Below are 25836 nucleotides of genomic sequence, written 5' to 3' on the forward strand. Positions count from 1 at the left end.
GATTGCCAGCGAGTTGCAACGTCTTTCTATGTGTGATTGTTAGTGTTTATATGTTAAGGCACATTAAGGCAGCTTTAAATCTGTTTCATAAAACCATGGCAAGTATGTTATGCTTGATGTGCCTTCTCAATCATACATACATACATACATACATACACATACATACATACATACATACATACATATACATACATACATACATACATACATACATACATACATACATACATACATACATACATACATACATACATACATACATACATACATACATACATACATACATACATACATACATACATACATACATACATACATACATACATACATACATACATATACATACATACATACATACATACATACATATACATACATACATACATACATACATACATACATACATACATACATACATACATACATACATACATACATACATACATACATACATACATACATACATACATACATACATACATACATACATACATACATACATACATACATACATACATACATACATACATACATACATACATACATAACATACATACATATACATACATACATACATACATACATACACATACATACATACATACATACATACATACATACATACATACATAACATACATACATACATACATACATACATACATACATACATACATACATACATACATACATACATACATATACATACATACATCACATACATACATACATACATACATACATACATACATACATACATACATACATACATACATACATACATACATAACATACATACATACATACATACATACACATACATACATACATACATACATACATACATACATATACATACATACATACATACATACATACATACATACATACATACATACATACATAACATACATACATACATACATACATACATACATACATACATACATACATACATACATACATAACATACATACATACATACATACATACATACATACATACATACATACATACATACATACATACATACATACATACATACATACATACATACATACATACATACATACATACATACATACATACATACATACATGCAACGAACGTTCACAATCGTAAGTTTCTATCTGTTGACACTATCTTGCAAATGTAACAGAATGTAAATATAGTCCCCAACGAGACAGCACCACTCTAAGCTTGGACTCTAATTTACTCAATGTATGCCTTGAAAGACTGTCTTTCCTGAACTCACATCAACATATGGCATACGTTTGTCCTTGCTTGTAAGGATATCTGTGGACCATCCATTATTCATGTCAACATAGAAATAGCCCATAGATGTTTTGTCAAATTTGTGCAAGAAGTAGGTCGTGTATACGGCACAGAATTCGTCACGCCAAATATGCATTTGCATTGTCATTTGAAAGACTGTATTAATAATTTTGGAATTTTTTTTGTTTAGCTTTGCAACATACAACGGTATTATCTCTGATTACCCAACAATTAAACGATCCATCGAGTGCCAAATGATGAGAGTTTGAACTCTCTACACCTGTCGACCATGGTTCAGTCCACAGAGAAGCCTTCAACCAATAGACTTGTTTGTTTCCGCAGGTTTCGGGCAATTCAATTCAATTTTGGTCTTACAATGAAACAATATGTTTCAGAGTACAGAAACTAAATCACATCAATGACAGTTTCAGGTGCAGAAACTTGGATGGACTTTTTAGTTTTAGTTTTCTAAACTAAGCGGAAACTCTCATTTTCTGTTTCCGCATACTGAAACCTAGCGGTAATCTACATTAGCCAGTATCCCTTGGGTTTCCGCAAGAACGAAACTAATTCATTTTTGCTTTGTAGTAAGGTAATCTACCTTTAGTTGGTGGTGTTCTACCTTCAGTTGGTGGTGTTCTACCTTCAGTTGGTGGTGTTCTATAGTCTGTTTTATGTTGTATAGTCCTAAATAGTTAAAAACCTTTAGATTTACCTACTTGTTTTACACCGAAATTTGTGATAATTTAGTTGTATTTACAGTCCCTCGTTAACAGTTTCTTGTTTTACGAATGTATGACTAGTTTTAGCCACGATATGGCTGGAATACTGCCGACGTGACTTACAGTCGTAACTCACTCACTCCTTTATTTCTGGACTGGATATCGTACACATAGTTACTTATCTTTCTGGATATATTGTCAAGAATTAAAGTCATTGTCATCGAAAGTATACTGAGGAATTGATATATGTAGTGGTGTACTCCGTTATTGATGATATATATGTGCAGGTGGGATAAGTCATTTTGACAAGATGTAGGCAGCCCAATGAGCACCAATTGTGCCGTATTTGGTAAAGCTAAAACAACGGCAATTGCTTCCGGGAAACATGTATCTGTCAATGTTACTTTTCCTATTTGGGTTAGAGAGTTTTTCCCGAACGTTAATGAAGTCACAACTACCAGTCCTGAGTGGTACGGCTGTGCAATATTACCGGTAAACCAGTATATACCGGTACAGTATCTTGCGATACGATTATCGCGATATGGTTTAGATTCTGCAATATATTGGGTCATCCAGAGTTAGCTCCCTTTGCATTATTCTGCCCTTGATTGCCAAAGCGAAAAAATGTGCTCTAAAAGTGCCAAATATACTTTTATTTCTATTGGTTTCATGTAACATTTTACAAGTAGGAGTATCTTTATAAGTGGCTCCAAAAGTGCCAAATATTCTACCAAATGCGTTACGATTTGTGGGTTTGAATGGTTTCATCTGTGACATTTTGGTGGAATTAAGTGGCCTCAAATTGACCAATTCTTTATTTGGACTTATCAGTAGAGGTTCTGGCTCTGAGTGACCATTTCACAATTCCCGTTATTTTGTTATTTTTGTTTGTTTCATAATAAGACATATATACTAACTGTATAATGACATACTAGACGAGCATAAGCAGACAATCAGTTGGGATTAGCTCACACAGTATTCGAAGAAATATCTATTCCGAACACACCCAGACTTCAAATTTCAGCCAACAGACATGCCATTAATGAAGTCATTGACAACCTGGGTATAATGGAGGGAACCATTGCGAATGTTGCAAAAGAACAGGATAAGCGAATCCCTTGATTATAATGGGCAACAACAAACATATTTGCAAACTGAATTAGTAATTGAAGCCATTAGACACATGTTGATTTCATTCATGGAACACCTCTGGTTACAATTGATAATTTCAGTTTAGTTTTCATATAAATATTCTCATTTTTTCCTAATAGGATTCGTCGTTTCTCGTTACTTTTATTATTTTCACATTCTCGACATCTCAGGTGTGTTCAAGTTTACTTTAAAAGCTACAAAATTATGGAATGTTCAATGAAAAAGAAAAGGAAATTTCCAGAGTTGCTTGACCGCACAACACAGATAAAATGTTTATTCTTTGGAATATATCGATGGATTCTTGGCCCTGATATATCCACTCATGCAGTTATAACCCAGGGTGGTGGGGGCGGTGGGGTAGCCTAGTGGTTAAAGCGTTCGCTCGTCACGCCGAAGACCCGGGTTCGATTCCCCACATGGGTATAACGTGTGAAGCCCATTTGTGGTGTCCCCCGCCGTGACATTGCTGGAATATTGCTAAAAGCGGCGTAAAACCATACTCACTGTAATCCAGGGTGGGATGTTCACCTTGACCCGGATTCTAAACTTCAAAACAGACCTAGGAACGTTTGGCTTCATCTCATCCAAATTACTACAGATCTCAGTGCCAAAGTCGTACAGGGTTTTGTTTTAGAACAGTTGGGTAATGATTATCACTTTCTATCTTAAATTGGCATTTGGGGCCACAGAAGTGCTTTTACGGAAGCTTCCTTCCTTTGCTACAAGACAGTGCCTGTACACACGTCACAGCTGACAATGGATTCACCTGCAAATTGTGTCTTTGAATTACTTCCCCATGCCTTTACATTCCCATGAAACCACGTGGCTCTTTTAAACGTTAACCGTGTTATGGCAAGATGTTTGCCATCGCCTATGTCTTTCTGAGGAAGAAACCTAAAAAAGCGCAACGCTGGAGGGTCTGTTGAAGATAATGATATAACATTGAAATAAACTGTGGACATTTGTTCATGTTTCAACGATTTTATGTATAAGGCCGCGAACTGTGGGATTCACTTTAAACAATGTAACAGAAAAACAGAACAGAATACGCCAAAACCATTCCACACACTCAAGAACTCGCTACTAAAAGTTTCAACTGTGTAATTCTGAGTGTTTCATGAGCACGCATCCATGAATCAGTATTATAAAGTGACATCATGTATCGTCATCAATGAATGAGACCACTATCATAAACACACAAAAACAAGTAAAACATGCCAACCAGTCATGTTAATTATGTTCATAGGAAAATACTTAAAAACAAGAAGAATATCTAAACATAAAACGAATGAAACTGTAACATAATTGCTGTCGAAAACAGCGAACTCAAAAGAAGAATGCGCATATAAATGTAAAGCAATCTGGTATGTGTCGTTAGTGGCAGTAATTGACGCTCGATACCACCATGTGCATTGAACGAGGAATTCTGATTCATACACGAGTGACAAGAAGAACATGTTGGTCAACCAGTAACAAATGTTGAAAGTACACTTTATTAATTTAATGTTTACAGTACACACCTCACATAATTAATGAGAACAGAGTAGCTGGAATTAAGTGCTCGTTAAGATGTCTACCCAAAATTTCAGCGGTACAAGAATCTATCGAAACGTCCCACTCACAAATAAAAGACACATACATTTGTCAGTGTTGTACTTCCCAACTCCGAAAATGACACTCAAAGAAATAAAACAGTTTTTTGGGGCCCCAGTTTTTTGTTTCGACCCCCGGCCCCGCCATAAGCACCCCACCTATCCTCTCAACCTTCGTTCAACTTCTAACCCTTGTTGGGTAAATAGAAGAAGATTTCTATTATAATTATTACAAAGTGGAATAATCATCTTTTTCGTCACCTCTTCGGCAGAGCCATGCTGCAATAATGATCCCAATTATCTGAAAAAGTAGACATTAAACTGTGCATAATTTCATATATTGCTGTAAAATACATCAGCACCTGTAAAGTAAGGACAGACAGATTTCACCGATTTTAGAGTCGAATACATGAACTGTTCTTGGATTTCATTTAGAGACATCCTTTAGTTTCTACGGACATATAGTTTCATTGGAAAAATTCCTGTAAAACAACATAGTCTGGCATTTGCAAAGGCTATGAATGCTAATAATACGAAAACAAAAGGGATAAGTGAATTAATCTCTCTAAGTGAGTCAGTGTGTCAAAGAGCATATTTTCAGTTCGTCAGTCAGTCATCATTGTCTAAAAACTGCTAAAAACACAGCTTCTTGACACTGGCTTTGACCGAGATGTTCTGAGCAATTTATGGGAACAGGCGCTATGTAAATATTAACTTCATAATTATTTATTATTATATCCAACAAATAGCTTGAAATGTAATTTCGTTTGTTGTTTTTCTAGGTAAGCCATGAGCATCGATGAACACAATTGGGATACGATGACGTGTCAACCAAGTCACCGAGCCTGATCACCCGATCCCGTTAGTCGCCTTTTACGACAAGCTGAAGAGCAATTCCAACCTGGGTCACGGATCGTGAAAGGATGGAAATACATCCACCATAATATCTTTAGAAAAAGGAATACATATAGTTTCGTACATTTTATAGGATTCTCTCAAACATGTGAGCCATGTCTTATATGTAAGACATGTTAACAAAACAAACAAATTTTTAGTCAACATGAAATACTTACTGCCAACACAATTATAATGATGTTAGCAACGAGAAGCACATTGGTGTAATGACGTAGGATCGTTACTACTCTCCGCATGCAACCCTGCAACATACATGTGAGCATCATCATTATGATTAACAAGGTCCTGCAAGGCCTTCATGTTGGATCTGGTCAAGATCATTGATAAGTAACATCTTGCATAAACTGTATATGGCTGAATTAGTCACCGTTAGATATGGGTTTAATTAGAAATAGCTAAATCGAATCTGAAACGTTTTGAAATACACAAGTATTTGACGGAGACGAGTAAAATAATTTTAGATTTGTTACTAACATTACATACCTCTCATGAAATCATGCTATTTGATTTTTCAAGTTTCGTCAGATACCATTCGCCAACATGTCTACCATAAAACGTGACGGAAAACAGGCACATGTATTGCAAATAACAGACATCTGTGTAGATATGATGTTTAATGTCGTCACAATGGTAATGTTGCTGAAAGCTATTCAAGCAGGAGAGCTCAAGGGGCTTAGTATTGCGATTGTGTAAATAATAACAATTAAGAACACTACATATACAGCAAAGCGAAATTGCTGTATGTATAAATTATTCTAGTGTACAAATAAGACAGTTTATATATCATGTATGTATGTATGTATGTATGTATGTATGTATGTATGTATGTATGTATGTATGTATGTATGTATGTATGTATGTATGTATGTATGTATGTATGTATGTATGTATGTATGTATTTTGCATAAAATGCATATCGCTGAATGAGTCACCGTTATCAACATACACCCGTCCAAAATATCTCCCCAATTTAATGCATAATACGTTCGTGTCTTACGTCAGTGTACTCTGGGCAGGAGGCAATGCTTGGAGCTTCAGGGTGGTTGTCAGAGGACATGCAACAGCTTTTGGGCACTTTTCCCTTTAAAACAAGTTATTACAAATTACATTCACTGTATGCAGCATTGTTTATCTGGACTAATTGCTTTACTGTGACTGTTGTTTATCTTTGATAAATTAAATATTTATTATCTATTATCATGTCGACATTTTACGTGTTGACCTTTTATTTTCGTTGAAACGAGAAATCGTTCTTTGACTTCGACTTGGTATTGCCAAACGATGGGTTGACTATAAGCTTGTTGTTTTCACAAATATGCAGGGGAATGCCACAATTCTCGTGGTTAGACGTAGTTTGGCAAGATACATTCAAAACGCAATCAGAACGTCAATCAATTCTATAACGAAATAGCATGGACAGTTAACATAAAAACATTTAATACGACTTACAATCAGAAACCAAAAAATGGTAATATGTAAGAGAATTTTTCACAAATATTTCGCTGAAGTTAAAGAGTGAGTTTAGTTTTACACCGCACTCAGCAATATTCCAGCTATATGACGACGGTCTGTAAATAATCGAGTCTGGCCCAGACGACCCAGTGATTAACAGCAAGAACATCGATCGACGCAATGGGGATACGATGACATGCGTCAAACAAGTCGGCGAACCTGACCACCCGATCCCGTTAGTCGCCTCTTACGAAAAGCATGGGTTACTGAAGATCAATTCTAACCCGGACCTTCACGGGTCTGAGGTTAAAGAGGTCATAGGGACTGTGGGGTATCCTAGTGGTTAAAGCGTTTTCCACGGTCTATTCCCCAGAGAGTAAATGTGTGAAGCCCTTTTCTAAGGTCCCGTGATATTACAGAAATATCACTGACGGCGGCGTAAAACAATACTCAATCACTCACTGACTCATTGGCTCAATGTCTTAATACACACCTGGTCCTTGCCGGTAAACACCACGTGGTAATCTGTGAAGTTGGAAGCGCCACAGCATTGTAACTGTAAAAGCAACCTACACATTTGTCAGGGAGAGTGATTTATGAAAGAATACCGTTAGAAGTTAAATGAGTAAACAAACTTACGAATGGACGTGCTCTGTATGTATATTTAGTTCGATTTTCGCGGGTGAAGAGAGTTGACTGCCTTTATAAAAAATAGACTGGAATTTAGATATCTGCGAAACTATTTCGATCAAGGTTAACATGTTCAAGTGATTTGTCACAGGAAAGACCTGCTTTATTGCAACATACTAATGATCAGATCGTCGTGGCACATTAGAGGTGGGACTGGATATTCAAAGGAGAAAATTCGTAATCTACAATGCAATTGAGAATATTGAACAAACTTTATGGATAATAATAAAGTTTATTCAATACTGTTCGTCCTAACTTCTAAAATGCAACTCAAAGAAGTTAATACGATGTAGGAGAGAAATTCAGACCCAGTTGATGGAAACCGTTTATAGGCTGCAAAACTTTCTGCACGGAAGATGATTTTGTTTTTGATACAGTAGTGATTATATTGCCGATACATAACGCTCTTTACCGATTTCCTCATCCAATATCAGTACCTTACCATTTGTTCCAATATAAAATCACCTGACTCTGAAGAAAATTCCAGGGTTTTGTGAACTCCGCAGCCTCCTCCTTGTACTTGGTCTGCAAGATTTTTGTAACAGATCCTGTGCTTTCCCGAATGGAGTACACCTGGAACGTTTGGAGAAATGCTCATCTTTAGTAGAAGCGACAAAACCCTGAGTATATCTGTTTCAGCAGGCTGTCTGGACTAGACAATCAAATGATTGTCACCATGCCATAGCGAGGATTGTTTATGAATCACTATGAAATAATGATGATACCAGGTGTTCGCGTAAAGGTGAGCGTATCCTGCCCCACCGCTGGCATCCGTCTTAAACATATGCTAAGTCTAGTCTTTTGTATACCTGAAATAGTTCGAGAACGTAAGGTACAAGTCAAAATAGAGTATTGCATCGGGCATCACTTTTGTCGCTGATGCATCAAGTTTGGAACTTTCCTCCACATATGCATGTCTACCACAAAACTTCTGGAAAGCTTTACTGAGGCCTTGATCAAACAAAAGGGGCAGCAGTGGCATGACGCTCTTTGGAATCACATGTCAGTGATGATCATTTTATATACCACTTAAAGCGAGAAAACGACATATTTGCTGCATATGATAGTGTAGAGTGTAACACATTCCATAATGCTCCACCGCTTGCGGATTATGGTGTTTGATCTGTATCATTAAATTCGAGGCAAACGATCGCGAGTTCAACAGATCAAAATTTACTTCTGTAAAATGTGACCTACTTTCACGATGAAGACGATCGTGGAAATCCAGACCGCCAGTGCTCCGAGGAGGATGACGACTGAGAAGGCGATGTACTGAAACATCATATTATCGACATGTTATCTGGCACTGCAAATCCCGAATAGTTATTCATTTCACGGCAACAGTTGACCGTCAAAAACAACTACTCCAGGTAAATATAAATGATAATTGTAATTTGGACAGGTGCGACTTTCACCAGCAAATCAAGTTTCTTAAACTCAATGGACATCAACATGCTACGGCTCTGGCAAAAACGCAAAGGTTATTATTATGTGTGTCTGTGGGGTGAATTTGAACCTTTATCCTGCTTGGATACTGCACTATCAGGATAGAGTTCTATGATCCATCAAGCGTGTTCGGACATATTTACGGAAATGTATGGACTATGAAGTTATAATATTATTTGTTATATACAGCTAAACACACTTTTTCACACTTTGATGTATCGAACAGTCATTTTAGTCATTCCCGGGTAACTCGATGGATGTACGTACCTAGGCCCCTTCACCTTCGACACAATGATGCTTGTATAATAATGTGAAGTATTATCCGTGTTTTACTGCGAGTATGTACTGCCATCAAGTAAAATGCATTTCTGTTCCTACCATTCCCAGCAAGCACTTGCTCTTATTGTAAGCTCCGACACAGCCGCAGAATGAGACAAGCAACACCAGGGCACCGAAGACAATGAAGATCCAGGCACTGTTGTCGATATATTGATCATATTGATCCACTTCAAGTTGACTTAGGAACTGTGCTGGTGAAGGGTGAACCTTGATAAAGATTCCAATTCCTAGTGTGACTACCCCGATAATCTGTAAAGAGTCAAGTACCTTTTTACATTCTAAAAAATTAGAGGATATGGAGTGACATATTGAGAAATTATGCGCGAAACATGACAGCGAAAAAACTTATAACGGTTTTTAAGGTGGGTTATTTGGGTTTGTTTATTTTACACAATGATCAGGACCATCCATCCATTTCATGATTAGGAGACATCTGAAATAGGAAACTATGAAGCGATTTTTAATAATCTTTATTATTAAATGTAGCTATCCTGATGAAAATGGTCTGTGCATTCAGTTACCATATGATCAATGAAACGGTAACAGGAAACTATGAAGCGGTCTTAAATAATGTTCATTATTAGATGTAAATATCCTTATGAAAATGGTCGCTGCCCTCAGCTACCGTGTGACCACTTACGTATTCTTAAACTTGGCGACTTTATGATTTAATATGTCAATAAAATTTTGCCCAATAAAGACAATTAGTTGCGTTAAGCATCACAGATTTACTCTTCTTCTGCTTCAGTTAGCATGGGTAAAGTCTCAGGATAAAGTAATAATAGATTGAGGTGTTAAAGGTTTCTGTTACTGAGTTAACCCAACATGACGCCACTCACTTTCATAGAAATAATAAGCAAACTGTTTAATTTTAGCTGTGCTCTGTATTAAATAAACTCAAACATACTCGTATAGTTCACACAATGTTTTATATGTCAGTTTCGGGCACACAAGGACAATACCATAACAATGATTACCTGTATTGCAAGAAAGTAATCTAAGTAAAGGAATGCAAGTAATATATGCTATTGTTAAGTGTTGAATAGCAATGACACTTCTGAAATGATTAACACTGTAAATAAAATGAAGGTAAAAATAAGTCGATGCTCTAATGTACTTACCGAAAATACGACATTAAAGAAGATGAAGAGACAACTGAATGTCTTCCCACAGCAGCCCAGCGCCATCTCGGTGTGTGGTCGTGAGAAAAGTGGTCGTGCTGTTGTAAATGGAGCAGATTATTCAATCTGAGCACAAAACAATCATATTATCCATTATAAGGACACGATGGGTTATAAAATGCTCCTTACTGCTAAAGTTTTATTCTACCAGTTATGTGCTATGAATCCATGCTAGTCCGTCCCTACTGTTCCAACATCTTTACTATAAGGCTAATAATACTAATAAAATGTTTATGCCATTTACCCGTGATTCGTTAAGGTTTACAAGGTTTTAGCAGCAGAAGTCGTAAAATATCCACATATGTTAACTTGGTTTCTGCTTAGGCTTAGATTGCCATATTGTCTTTAGGGTTCAACTGGACACATTCTTTACTAGATGAGTGAAAGTTGATGTCATCATACAACGAACCCTAACTGTAGATAAAGAAACTGTTATGCAGCAAAATTAAATATTTGTGCTAGATCATATAATTCTGCAGAAGGTTAGAACATTGAGTTATTGATCAATAAGTATTTAGCAATCTTCCAAATTAGCAATATTCCAGCAATATCTCAACAGGAGACATGCAATAGGCTTCACATGTTGTGCTCATATGATGACTCTCTATCTCGATCAGATTTTATGAACAAATACTAAGCTATAATGGATCATGTTGACAATTATTATTATTAATTATTTCAACACAATCTAATACGAGTTCAGCATATTTCGGCAGACGGTAACACACTTCGGTTTCAGTGCTTCAATCACAGAGGTGTAGAGAGTGTCATTATCTTTGTTGGTGTAAAACTCCTCAACCGGTATCAATGACATCTTCGGCGTGTGACAAATGCTTGCCAGACAGACCTCTCTTTACATTTAGGAATAAGAGAATCTGGCTGCAAAAATAATATGGGTGAATATGGAGTTATCAATGAAATCAAAGCCACAGGCATGTATTTCAGCCGAAGCTAAAACGCCTTAAATCCACAGGAAGGATGATGATCCTGCAGGAAGTCTTTCAGATTGGAAACGCCTTGCTCCTCAAGAAAACACAGACTACTCTGCCTTCCCACTCATCAGTTGCTGCTCTTGTCGACAAATTCAGCCACCATTTCAATGACAAAATTGCAAAGATCCGCAACTCTTTAGAACCCTCAAGTAATGAGACGTCTCAAATGTCTCGACTCGAACTCGACCACGAAGTTCCAGTGTCACTCAAGGAAGCATTGATAACACCTTTACTGAAGAAACCCCACTTGGACTCACTGTCTCAAGAACTACAGGCCTGTCTCTAATCTGACCTTCTGATCAAAATTAATGCAACGTGATGTGGCGCACATGAACAAATACAGTCTCGGCGAACCCCTTCAATCCACTTACAAGGTAGACCACAGCACAGAAACTGCCCTACTGCGAGTACAGAACGATGTTCTTTCTTCCGTGGATTCCATGGGCGCTGCTGTGTTGGTACTTCTCGACCTCTCTGCTGCATTTGACACGATTGATCACGAAATCCTGTTGACACGTCTTGAAGATTGTGTCGGTGTTACAAGTAATACCCTCATGTGGATTAGGTCAACAGGACTTTTGCAGACTGTGACCGTGACTGTGAGCACGGTCCCAGAAGCAGTAACTGGCATTTGGAGTACCCCAAGAATCAGTCCCTTGTCCAACCCTTTTCACAATCTATACCTCCTATCTTGGCACAATTGCTAGGCGACATTAGCTAAGTTTCCACCTATACGCTCATGATACACAGCTATACCTGAGATTCAGACCACGCTCTGCGTCGTCTGTCGAGAGTACACTCCAAGCCATCAGCAGCTGCATCGCTGATATTCGTCATTGGATGAGGATCAACTATTTAAAGCTCAACGATGATAAAACGGAGCTACTCATCATCAGACCGAAGACCAGAAACCCTTCCATCGCAGTACCAGAGCTCAGAATAGGTGATAACTTGATTTTGCCGAGTGCGTGTGCGAGAAATCTCCGTTTTGATTCAGAACTGATCCTACCACATCAGGAACATTGGTCAAATATCCCAATACATGAAGAAATACCTTCTTCAAGCTTTTTGCAACGTCCAGGCTTGATTACTGCAACAACGTTTTGTTTGGATGCAGAAGCAACATTTTGGACAAGCTTCAGCAAACACAAAACTCAGCAGCCAGAGTAATTACCCATACAAAGAAGTACGAGCGTAAGACCTGTACGTAAGGAACAACACTGGCTACCAATCAGGGATAGGATTGAATTCAAACTCCCATTGTTTGTCTTCAAGGCGATAAATGGCCTTGCTCCTGAATAAATCCAAGAGCTCATCACCCCCTATCAGCCTAGAAGGACATTACGATCTATGTCCACTTTCTGATTACTGTCCCAGTCACATGTACTGTCACACACGGAGATAGAACAAGAGCAAGAGCTGTGTTATGGAACACACTTCAAGCGTACTTACGTGACAATGCCAACATCAGCAGAGAGGGTTCGGGTGATCCAGGCAAAGTCAGGCTGGTAAGGCTCAGCAGCAGCTCAGGGCATTTGCCCCTCTGCACGCACCCCAGACAGTGAATGGGACCTCTCCGGAGAATATGATCCCCAACACTTTAGCCTTCTGTATTACCCATAGCGTCAGAAGAGCCGAGCTCCCGGTGGAGAACTCAGGCACTCTCCTGATCTGCGCCAAGAGATCAGGAGGTACCAAACCATGGACGCCGAGAACAATGGGGAGTCTGACGCCAGTGTACTTACGATGCAAGCGAGACATTCAAAGGCGAAGTCCATATGCTTAGCATGCTTTTCCTGAATCTTGCCAATCACATTGCTGTCGAGAGGGACAGAAAATCCAATGATATAAATAAATTCATTGGCTTTATGAAAAAGGACAAGATCAGATTTGTTAACTGGAATTCTTCTGAGGCTGAATATTGTCCTATTCCAAAGATGTTTAAAGCTGTCATTTTCCATGACGCCCTGGACATGTTCAGGGCTGTACCATGGATGGACCTCGGAGTCAAAGCCACAGGCATGTCGAAGACGATAGTAGAAGCAACGACCCATGCCATCATGTCTTTTAAGATATGCTATGTGTGCCAAGGATGGGCATCCATTGACAAGGTGTTGGACAGTTTCTGTAGCAAAACGGAAGCCCTCTGTTTAACATTTAAGACCAGCCGACTTCATCCAGGCGAAGGAGTCGTTTTGATGGCTCTTCTGTTTCACACACTGCATGATGCAATGGCTTCTCAGAAAGCTTCTCCACAAATGACCGACTCTGGGCAGACTTGGTGAAGGACTTCACCTGGCTGTACGATCCAGCAGTACATAACCATCTACAAAAACAACCTCAAATTTCAGATTCTGTCCATCAACCTTGGCACGCTTAAAATAGCTGTGGAATTCCATGCTTTCATCATGAGTCTTGACATGCATCACCAAAGGATCATCCGATAAATAAATATGTGCAAAGGTGTTTTGAAGAGCCTCCACACTAATCAAACCCCGACATCCAGAAGACTCTGGATATCGTGTTTTGTCCAATCAACTACTCCAAAGGAATAGGACAAAACTGGCAAAAGTATTGGTGGCTTTGGTGGCTTTGACCTTGTTTCGAGCATTTAGCTCTGAGCTCCAGATTTTCTTAAAGTGAGTTTTATACTCGACCCGAAGGTTGTCTTGAATCTGGGCATTCTGGAGCTGGTGCCGAACTCGCATTCCAAGATCTTCCACAAGATGCTCAATAACTCCATGGACATGTTCAGGGTCGAAGCCACAGGCATTATTATTCTTTACAGATTAAAGATGAAAATGCCGCAGAGAGGGTTCGGGTGATCCTGGCACAGTGAGGCTGGTAAGGCTCATCATCAGCTTCGGGCCCTTGTCCCCTCTACACGCAGCCCAGACAGCAAATGGGACTTCTCCCAGGAAACGCTGCCTAGTCGAACCCACCAAGAACTTTCCGGAGAATATGTAGACTCCCCAACACTGCAGCCTTCTGCATTACCCGGAGTGTCAGAAGGGCTGTGCTCCCGGTGGAGAACCCGGGCACTCTCCTGATCTGCGCCAAGAGATCAGGAGGTACAAAACTAAGGGCACTGAGAACAATGGGGAGCCTGACGACAGGGATGCAAGCGAGACATTTCAAAGGCGATGTCCGCATAGTTATCATGCTTTTCCTTAATCTTGCCAATCACATTGCTGTCAAATGGGACAGAAAATTCAATGATTTCTCATGAGAATTTAGAAGCTTTCGAACCCAGCATACTGAAATGTTCTGTTCTCAGTCTACAGAATGTTGTCAACCCTCTCATGAGATAAACCTTCGGTTGTGTGTATATGACGTGTGGTTAATCGTCGATAATTCATAATCTTATTTTGTAGTTTGTTAAACCTCTCCTTGTACGTGGCACTACCGCTTCAACCGGACCGCAAGATGCTTAACGCTGGTGGGGGAAGAAACATCACCATAGTTGATGCTATTTCGGAATGCCTGATTGATTCATTTAGCCATTTCAATTGCAAAAGCTTGACAGCAGATTAACGAATTTTTGCCATCCTCAACAACGGAAAATACCTACTCAATTTGATGAGTGCATAAATGTACTGTCTGCTCGAATATGTGGCTTAAATACAACCCGTGAGCATGGGCCGTATGTTTCGCGGATGATACAGGCAAATTGCTGATCATTTGCATCATTATTTGGACGGTGTATATGTTACAGTCAATCTGTCAAACCAAATGACTGTAACGATCAGTCATTTGGTCAAATGACTAAAACGATCAGTTATTTGGTCAAATGACTAAAACGATCAGTCATTTGGTCAAAAGACACATCCAGTCTACACTGTCTTTTGACCAATTACTGATCGTTTTAGTAATTTGACCAATGACTGAAATTTTGGTTTGACAGATTGACCGTAACATAAACACCGTTTAACCTCACAAGTAACTCTGATCCGAGTGACCGCCTGTCGACCTAATTTGTTCGAATCAGATCACGAGATGAATTTAAAGGGATGGCTGGCACATTATGATAAGAACGGATATGGTAACAGCTTTCACTTTCTTTCAAAATTAATAATCGAAATTGTGAAACATTATAGAAATCTTTTCAGTCACAGTAATGCATGGTAACAGGAAATGTATTCATGGTATCAAGTACCGTAATGGTAGGTAGCCATTCACATGACAATAGTGTTCATATGTATGAATCGTCTAAAATATCTTCACGTACGTACAAGATAACTATTTGTTTCTCTGAAACCTAACAATAGATATCATATAAAATGTGAATAGTAAGCAATAGTAAATCGGTTCATATGTTACATATGTCTATTCTGCGTATATGAATATGGATGCTCATGTTTAATCAACAAAAGACCTCTGTTACATTACACATCATAACAACATGGAATTACAAATGCATAATCATTTCTTGCCCACAATTATTATGTCGTTTTTACCAAGAAGGAACAGTTCCCTGAAAATGCATGAGTATGGGAATGGCCTCCGAGGAAAATGTTTGCTGTCTCACCTGTTTTGTGCTTCCAGTGTATACGATGTCCTCAGGGCAAATGCAACGTATCTGTACTCACGGACAGCTATACCATTGATTAATTTATCTTGGCATTTAACGTTTTGATATAATGTCCGGCGTGATTGAGCTGTCACAATGTCAAATAGGTTTAAGATAAACAGCATTGGAACACAGTGAAATAATCCATAATCTACTGTTCATTTCACGATGCCCACACCTGGTATGAACATTTTATGTCATACCTCTGAGTGCGGTGACTATTCAAACCTTTAGATTTTAGTATGACCAGAGGTCATGAAATTTATGTTACTGGAAACAGCAACAGAAATGTCTCGTTTACTGTCTGCAGGATGAAAGAGGTGCTACTTGCCCACATGTTTTGCTAAAAGTAGTTATCCATTAAATCATGACTGTAGTAGACACAACACAGCACACAAATCATGTATAATGCATGGAATTGTGGAATGAAAGTATCATAATGATGACCACGACGCAATGTGAAAATTGGAACAAAAGAGAATAAATAACATCCAAGTGAATATGTACAGATAAAGAATGTGTTTGTTTCTTTGTTGCGCAAGCTATTTAGTGGCTTTCTGTTAATAATCGATTCAGACATATCAGTTATCAACATCATGAGCATCGATCTACGCAATTGGGATACGATAACGTGTGTCAACTATGTCAGCGAACCTGACCCCTCGATCCCGTTTTTCCCTTCTTGAGACAAGCATGAGCTGCTGAGGACCAACTCTAATCTAGATCTTCAAGGGTGTATTGTGAATCATCGTGTCTTTCGGCAAAACGCTGTTTTTGTTTTAACAAGTTTTAATCTAACAAGTTTGTGGCATAAAATATGTATGAGCAATAGATGGCACTATATATAAACTTCTCGAATGTCAGCCGAAACAAATTATGTTGCGAAGAACAGAAATAGAAGTGAAAATGAATGGAACGGGGAATCAGTGATGTCATCAGTTTTGTTCGCGAAGAAGACACTTACTAAAAAAATAAATGTTTGTTGCCACCTGTGCCAGAGAATATGTCACCGTCGTTTATCCTCCGAAACAGATTCTATTGGGTTCTAAGAGGCAAAAGTAGACGTGAAAATGAGTGGAACTGGAAATAGGGATGCTCAGTTGTTCGCGAAAGAGTCTGCGAGCCCTACCCCACTGGTAGTTGCCATAATGTAAACGTTTGTTGTGTGACTCCATACAGCAATACTGTTGCCATGCAAAGGTGGCCTTTAAACAAACCAGACTATCAAGTGATGGATGGACAAGGAAATCTGGTGACACGATAGCACAAGAAACAAAGAAATTCTTATGGAAACGTATCAGACACGACCTTCGTAATTCCAATGTAACCTCCGCATCAAATTCAGTTTTACATCTATAATATCTGTCAACTATATCACATTGCAATACAACCGATACACGACCGCATATTGATTCGCTAATACTTTGTATAGTATAGTGCAACTTTATTGTGAGTAATAAAGTCGAAATCGATATATTGATTATGTCTCGTGTTTATTTCCGAGGACCGCCAGTTTGTCAGACATGTCAGGATGTAGCATAACCAGAAATAAGCACACAACCTATACCTTATAATAGTTCTTTGCAAACGAAACTTAGAATAATCTCAAAACAGATAAACGTTTACAAATCTCTGGGTACGAACACAGTACAATTGTCAAGATCCTCTCATAGGTGAGTGAGTGTTAGTATTGTATAGTGTCAGTACTTCAGCCATATTGTTACTAAGCAAGTTCTAAATTCATTAATTCAAAATATTGTCAACGAAGAACAGTTAAACAACAACATAGAACATCACAGACAGAGATATAAAACTAGCATGAACGTCTAACAAAATTAACAATAGAACACAATATACAAAAATATCAGGCTATTGATTGCCAACAACTGAAGGTAGGTCACCATAGAGAGGATTGAAAACGCAGTAATATGCAGGGTTAGCTTGATTAAAATAAAGTATGGTGAGATATCGTAAAGATAGTTTTATTCGACTCTACATACAGGCTATTGACAGATGTCCTGAGTGAGTGAGTTTAATTTTACGCCGCTTTTAGCAATATTCCAGCAATATCACGGCGATGGACACCGGGAAATGGACTTCACACCTTGCACCAATGTGGGTAAACGAACCAGGGCCTTCAGCGTGACGAGCGAACGCTTTAACCGCTGGACTACCCCCATTGCCCCACAGATGTCCTGAAGGCTCCAAGGCAAAGCCTTAGGCTTTGATGGTGAATGCTATCTAATAATTTCGAATGACTTTTACATAATCCAGTTTGGAGCGTATAAGTGCTGTGTACAGTTGGATGTGTGTGTGTGTGTGTGTGTGTGTGTGTGTGTGTGTGTGTGTGTGTTTCTGATCCCCTCTCCACTTTACAGAGGTTACAGAGGTTACAGAGGTTAACCTTCAGCAAATCAGGGGCCTTCAGGCATTTATTCTTTAAATATTTAATGTGGGGCAGAAAGGTCAAGTGCTTTTAAAACATTATAACAAGGAGTGTCGTCTATGTTTCGTCTATGGAGAGAGTATTATGTCTATGTCTTCATGTCTATGTTTGCTAAACAAAATGGATGCAGACTGTGTAGATTTGGAAAATGTAAAATCGTTTTCCAAGGACCATTTCTGGAGGCAATGTCCAAAACCATGTAAAATGACGTATTTCCATGCTGTGTCATATGTTTTTTCAAAATAAAACAGACATGCATAATTATTGTTAGTTATTACATTTTTACAAATGATTCTAAGCGTACTAAATGATAGACGGTCCTTCTAATTTACGGAAACAACATTGTATGTTGGTAAGTAGATGATTGGTATCCAAATACCAAACTATTTATTGTTTATTATTATTTATCATGCGTTCCATGCTTTTTCAAACGCAGCTGCAGCTGGTTAATGAAATTGGTCGGTAATTAGGGACTATGGGGGCTTACAGTACATTTGCTTCCTGCATGGGCCCTAGCTGGATTAACACCAACCCTTCACTCGTTGGCGATTGGGCTATATAATTATTTACAAATTATTTTTATCAAAACTTTTCAAAAAATTCAATTTTTTTTTTAAATTATTAAATGTTAATTGACCTGGTTAAAAGATCCTTCACTGTTTTTACACTGAAATTTTAATTCCCTGTGATAAAAAAATCAATAAGGATTTTGTCGAGTTTGGCTGTGGTGTTCAAAGTCAAAACAGTTATTTTGACAGATAGCAACCATGACTTCTACCAGAAGACACCATATCTACCTTCATGTGAAATACTTTAATTTCATTGGTCAATGACGCTTTAACAAGTTTCCGTGTCACCCCTCCCAGGAGGGGGACAACTAGAAAAAATATTACCCCCTGTCACGGTAACCGTCAAACTCTCTGCCGAGAAGCTGTATGGCTTACAGGCTTACGTCATAATATGACGCATGCAGTGTCCGGAGTTCGAAAACCGTTCGATTAGCTGTTTTTGAGTTCAATATGTACAGATTTATTTTACAGACTTTCACTGCTTTATTTAAACTATTTTATACATAAGGTCGTTTGCACACTCAACTTAAACATAATTAACCATTTTTATAGCAGTGGTAAGTTTGTCAGAATATGTTTCACTGATTTAAAAAGTCCAGTCGAGAGGCAGACGCCATTTTGTTTACATGTCATATAGTCGGTATCGATCTTTAAAATAAAATAAAATGATATTTTGTACATTTAACATGGCGGTAAGATAAATACGTTGTATGCTTCTCCCTCGAGTAATACGCTTTTTGTAGCAGTGTCATTCCTCGCCTTCCGGCTCGGGTGACACTGCTACAAAGAGGCGTACATCAGACCGTATTACCCTCGAGAGAAGCATACAACTTATAATATTCTTTAATTAGACATGATGCAATAGGAATAAGAAGACAGGTATATGTTAACACATTATAAGCCTACCTTTATACAAAATCCTTATCCGCCTTATTTCCTGTGTAATCGTCTGCTGGTACGCAGGACTGATTTACATACAGGAACAAATTACAATCAACACTACGACCACAACAACATTACCATCACGGAGAGGATAAAGTCGGATCAACGGTTTTGGTTTTCTGCTTTTCTTAAGACTGTATTGACTGGAAAATACTCCGGTTGTCTTGTTTTGAAAAAAGAACGTAGTAAAGCATTTGTCTCGAGTAGGTCATGCGTCTTGCAAATTTCTTGCAATCCGAATAAGAACAGCCTGGTTGCGTGTCTTCGACCATTTTAACACACGCTATTTCTGGTTCCAAAGATTACCAATGTGGCTCTTGCCTCTAAGTATATATGAAGCAAAAGATGGCAAAACCACGTGAATTCAATTGTTTTCCAAAATCTTCATTATCTGCTGTCATTTGGGTATCCATAATCGCATTCACATTTACAAGTAATTAGATGATGCTTGTGCCTTCGTTGTAATCCGTATGGTTATAACTTTGAAATGTCATTCTTTCCTATTCTTCTCGTTTTGACAGAAAATAAAAATAAATTTAATCAATACCATTTTACTCTTGCCACGAGAATTGACAAGGCATCCATCGTTTGTCGGCAAGCATGTTTCATTGATCATAGAGAATTGGCATTCAATTGTGTGTTCTTGTTTTTATTTACAGTGTTCGACCATTCCCATTTCCAAAGCAATTTTAATCGACCGTTTTGTTCAATAAAATTTATTAATTGGTTCTATACAAATGTCAGGATGTTATTGGTATCTGAGATTTGAATGAGACTGAGAACATTAAGGTACAGTAACCAGCATCGAATTCCTCCTCCCTCCACACCCCGATATTGGCATGAACACTTAATCAATACATCATATACTGGCATGCCTTTCAGTGTTACGTATTGATGTTTTGACTAGACTGGGTTTCAGCACGTTCTCTTTGAGTATCCTGCCGGAAGACTTTTGCAGGTTCCGATTTTCGCCCTACATAATATATCTAATGACTTAAAGGGGTGCTCCACACGCCGGAGTGCCCATCTCGAGTTAAGGTCTAAATGAGAATGAGTCAGTTCCAAGTTAAGGTCGTCTTTATTTCAGCATATAGCGACGAGATCAACACACTCACGCACACGTACATTCAATGTGACGCATTAAATGATGTTATTGACATTAATTATGCTGTTCCCTATTTTGTCTTGCATCATGTGTACCTGCCTGTATAGGGGCGGTGTGGTAGTCTAATGGTAAAAGCGTTCGCTCATCTCGCCCAAGACCCGGCTTCGATTCCCCACATGGGTGCAATGTGTGAAGCCCATTTCTAGTGTCCCCGCCGTGATATTGCTGAAATATTGCTAAAAGCGGCGTAAAAACAAAACTCACTCACTCACCTGCCTGTTTTAGGTGAACGTCTAGCTTGGCTTTGCATGTGATGGCTGTCAGTGGTGACGCAGGTTATACACACCGTTTCTTGAACACCGGGTGTCATAAACACAGGATTACACAGGACACAATTGTAAACGTACAACCAACTCTGCTCTCAGCCGAGATTTCTTGTGGCTATGGCTTTTATTTACTTGTCTGAATTCACATTAAGGCATACATTATCTTAGTATATCAGCATATATGAATGACAGAAATACAACAATTATAAAACGTTTATTGGTCGAATAAATATGTCCAACAAGCGAACATGATTACAAATTAATTTCCCATTTTCAAAAATCGTTCAGTCACTGTTACAAAAAGCAACACTCAACATGTTATTTAACTGGACAACAAGTGATTAAGAACAAATCACGTTACAAGTACATTGGTGTTGAAACGTCTCGTTGTAATAATGAAGATTACCAGAAGTAATTTCAGAAATGCGAACATTAAGGGTAAATTCCTTCATGCGCGATTAGATTATCACTGAGCCTTTGTGGTAGGCTGGAGTGTGTGGGATGGAGGTGACCTAGAAACCTCACTTTGTTGTGAGATTATATCAATTATTCGCTGGAGATGTGAGAAATTCGGCATCACCTTTGCAGAAACAGCTTACATACCCCAGACAAAATAGACAAGAACATTTACTTTCAAGCATCATATAACGCATTTCATATGACAACATCAGACTGAAATCAAATTGAAAATATTCTTCAGTTGAACACACCTGCATTCAAAGGTTAAATGCATATATATTGCATTTTCGTCAAACACAACAGTTGTACACGCGGGTGTGAGGGTGAAATATCATATGCAAAATATACACAAAGACTGGAAGGAAACAGACAATTGTTCCAATGTGTAGCTGAAAATCTAAAGACGATTCCGATTGCATACAATCCGTTTCTTTTCATATTTTTTTTTTATAAAGTAAAATAAATATTGTATATTTTATCCTTTTCTTACCATTTTTCTAAAAAAAAAGGATGGTCAAACTATTCAAATGCATTACAAAATTGTAAACCACCTATTGGTTTCCTTCGCTAAGCATCCGAAGAACCCGTGCGTTTGAGGCTTTTGATGAGATTGTTAGTGTGTGACACAAGAACGTTTAGGTCGAGTATGATTATGCTCCCGAACACAATAGACAGGAACACTACTCCAATGTAACCAATGCTCTGCGCACTTGGGCGCCCGTCCATCACACTGATCAACTTCCGTTGTGCGGCGGAAGTGTTCTTGCTGTCGATAGCGAGTGCGGCGACTATCTGTTCTATCTTCTGTTTCAAGGACAGTGATGAGATAGTGGGTTCCCACATTGGCGGAGGGTCGCTACATTCACAGTAGCACATGGCGTCGTCTAACACTGAAGAACAAATGTTCAAATGTGAAGACAACATTTATTTTTCCTTGGACACTCATTTGAAACTTGAGCGAACAGTTATCATACAACAGTTTGTCTGGAGGCACGTTGGAATATCTAAAACTCTGTAACTTTAAAAAACTTTATTGGGCTATCCCCCACGTAACATTAAACACCTTGTACACGAAGACTCTTTTACCCGCTTGTTCAACAGATATTCAGCTCATGACTTTCACCTTTTCCAATTTTCCGTGTAATGTCTTTCTATTGGACACATGACCGTCGTGTCCCATCAAGATGCTAAAATGTTCAGATGACATGTGTGTTACTTCAAACTAAGCATACGGGTTATTCCCTCCCTGTTACCAAACAAATGTCCATGTCTCATCGAACACCCTAACAACCGTAGGCCAACGTGTTTCTATAATTCACGAAACTCTCTCACTACTATTAAACAAATGTCCATGTCTTATCGAACACCCTAACAACCGTAGGCCAACGTGTTTAATTATTTCACGAAATTCCTCCCCTACTACCAAACAAATGTCATGTCTTATCGAACACACTAACAATCGTAGGCCAACGTGTTTCTATATTTCACGAAATTCCCTCCCTACAACTAAACAAATGTCATGTCTTATCGAACACCCAAACGACCGTAGGCCAACTTGTTTCATTATTTCACAAAATTCCCTCACTACTACTAAACAAATGTCATGTCTTATCGAACACCCTAACAATCATAGGCCAACGCGGTTCTATATTTGACGAAATTCCCTCCCTACGACCAAACAAATGTCCATATCTAATCGAACACCCTAACGACCGTCGGACAACCACTGACCTTCACTGAGGTTAAGGAAAAATGCGGTGCCGAAATTTGATGTACAGTTCAATCGACTGCATTTGCTATACGAAATATTCCATTGGTTTGCATTTATGGTAGAGACTTGGCCTTTGTGTAATCAGTCAATAGAGATTACTGAATAGGCTTCCACTTACCTTCATCTGTGGTGACGAGATCGGTGCAGTTGCGGACCCGGGGTTCAATGTCATTGTCGATGTAGTTGACGTTCACAGTTCGTAACAACCCTGCAACATGTTAAATACATTATTCGTTTAGTAACTTTAATAACTGAACCATTGCAAGATATATCCTGTAAGCTTATTAAGATGTATTTTCTTCAGCCGAAATTCTAAACAAGCATGCCATTCTAAAAACGCATTGCGACTTACCTAAATAATAATACAACACATAATGCTTGAATTAGTTATTAAATATTGAACACCATAACGATATGTGAGCGAGATTTTACACCGCTTGTAGCAATATTTAATTAACTCATGTCACAGAGACACTTAAGAACCCATTTGGGCAGCACAACACACTAACCACAGGCAATCACACACGGTAACTTAATTGACATAAGTTTGAACTAGATCCAATTACAACAGCAATATATTTCGATCAATTTCATTGATGGACATTATGCAAAATGTCTATTATCCTCAAGATGTGGGTAGGCATGGATGGTGGATCACGTAGGCATGCCAGAAATCCATACTGATGTGTTCGAATCTCTTGATATGGTATGATCATTATTCAACGTATACAGCCAACACGAAAGAGACGAATATGAACCCAATCTGGACGGAAAGGAAGTATGCACTTGTAAATTGGATTTGACAAAATATTTAGGCTGAATGATGGCATCTGTGACCATGTTCAAACGAAACATGTTAATGTTTTCTTCCATTTAGACCCAGAAAATCTATTTCTTGTATGTTTCATTTTGCCACCGTCAAACAGGGTTTTTTCAGGCACGTCCAAAATTCGTGTATTTAGTATCGCCAGACGTAGTATTCCAGCTGTATCGCAGAAACTAACCAAGAATCATCAGTGTCAGCCTTTAAACAGATGGCTGACCGAATACAACCCTGGGCCCCGTTTCACAAAGCTCTCGTAAGCCTAAGATCTCGTAACTTTTCTCGTAGCATTCGTACTTCCTATACTGTAACAATGACTTACGGTAGTCGTAGCGCTAGGAGAGCTTTGTGAAACGGGGCCCTGGTCGGCAAACTCTGGAACTCACCCCCAACGCATATCTTCGCATAGAACGTCCAGTTCGTGTTGTCTTGAAAGATGTTGGTAGTATTGCTGATGAAGATGGCTGACTCAGTGTGGTAGTGAACCCTGCACGTGTTGTCCGAGGATCGGTAAGAAAAGCCCCAGCATTCCGTGTCATTGATCCATCCGTTACGACAGGAAGTAGCACAGTCAGCCTCGCTTTCAACCACAACGTCTTCAATGGTTATTGTCTGAGCTGTAGCTAGGGTGTTGTCTCTAGGATCGAACCAACACTCGCCTAAAAGACAAACGTAAAGCAAATTGGTTTCTTTTAATGTTCCTCTGTTATGGTTTTAAAATGCAAGAGTAGATTTGTTTATTGTCCGCAGCTGAAACAAGTTATGAATAATTAAAAATCATCTAGTCCTAAACTTGGAATAGGGTGAGTGGGTGAGTGAATTTAGTTTTACGCCACAGTCAGCAATATTCCAGGTATATAGCGGCGGTCTGTAAATAATCGACTCTGGACCACACAACCCATGATCAACAGCATGAGCATCGATCTACGCAATTGGGATACGATGACATGTGTCAACCAAGTCAGCGAGACTGACATCCGATCCCGTTAGTTGCCTCTTACGACAAGCATGGGTTACTGAAGATCAATTCTAAACCGGATCTTCACGGGTACTTGAAATGGAACATGGTC

General features: G+C 38.7%; 2 protein-coding genes across 2 annotated transcripts in view; both read right to left on the reverse strand.

Annotated features, from left to right (window-relative positions):
- Positions 1 to 7573: 7573 nt before the first annotated feature.
- LOC124262283 (CD82 antigen-like) lies at positions 7574 to 10769 on the reverse strand. The gene is made up of 5 exons (XM_046696770.1): positions 10704 to 10769; positions 9622 to 9831; positions 8995 to 9069; positions 8263 to 8370; positions 7574 to 7663 (listed from the first exon to the last, which is right to left on the reverse strand). Exons 1-5 carry the CDS (start codon positions 10767 to 10769, stop codon positions 7574 to 7576), a joined length of 549 nt encoding a protein of 182 aa, XP_046552726.1.
- An 11142-nt stretch (positions 10770 to 21911) lies between these two features.
- The window catches only part of LOC124262299, a 43916-nt gene continuing 39991 nt past the window's right edge, over positions 21912 to 25836 (reverse strand). Inside the window, exons 5-7 of the mRNA XM_046696786.1 lie at positions 25153 to 25425; positions 24062 to 24151; positions 21912 to 23062 (exon numbers count right to left, since the gene is read on the reverse strand). Of these exons, the coding sequence (XP_046552742.1) occupies positions 22740 to 23062; positions 24062 to 24151; positions 25153 to 25425 (686 nt within the window). The 3' untranslated portion in view covers positions 21912 to 22739. The remainder of the gene's footprint in view (positions 23063 to 24061; positions 24152 to 25152; positions 25426 to 25836) is intronic.

The sequence above is a fragment of the Haliotis rubra genome, unplaced genomic scaffold (assembly GCF_003918875.1).
Source record: "Haliotis rubra isolate DU_JTF1 unplaced genomic scaffold, ASM391887v1 Scf83, whole genome shotgun sequence".
In the NCBI taxonomy this organism is placed as follows: Eukaryota; Metazoa; Mollusca; class Gastropoda; order Lepetellida; family Haliotidae; genus Haliotis; species Haliotis rubra.

What these genes read in the sequence shown, in the direction of transcription:
- LOC124262283 (XM_046696770.1), bottom strand. Translation starts at nt 10,769, where the DNA reads ATGGCGCTGGGCTGCTGTGGGAAGACATTCAGTTGTCTCTTCATCTTC. An exon ending in TCTTTAATGTCGTATTTTCG is followed by an intron (nt 9,832 to 10,703) that starts GTAAGTACATTA and finishes GACTCTTTACAG; the next exon opens with ATTATCGGGGTAGTCACACT. An exon ending in GGAATTTTCTTCAGAGTCAG is followed by an intron (nt 7,664 to 8,262) that starts GTGATTTTATAT and finishes TTGCTTTTACAG; the next exon opens with TTACAATGCTGTGGCGCTTC.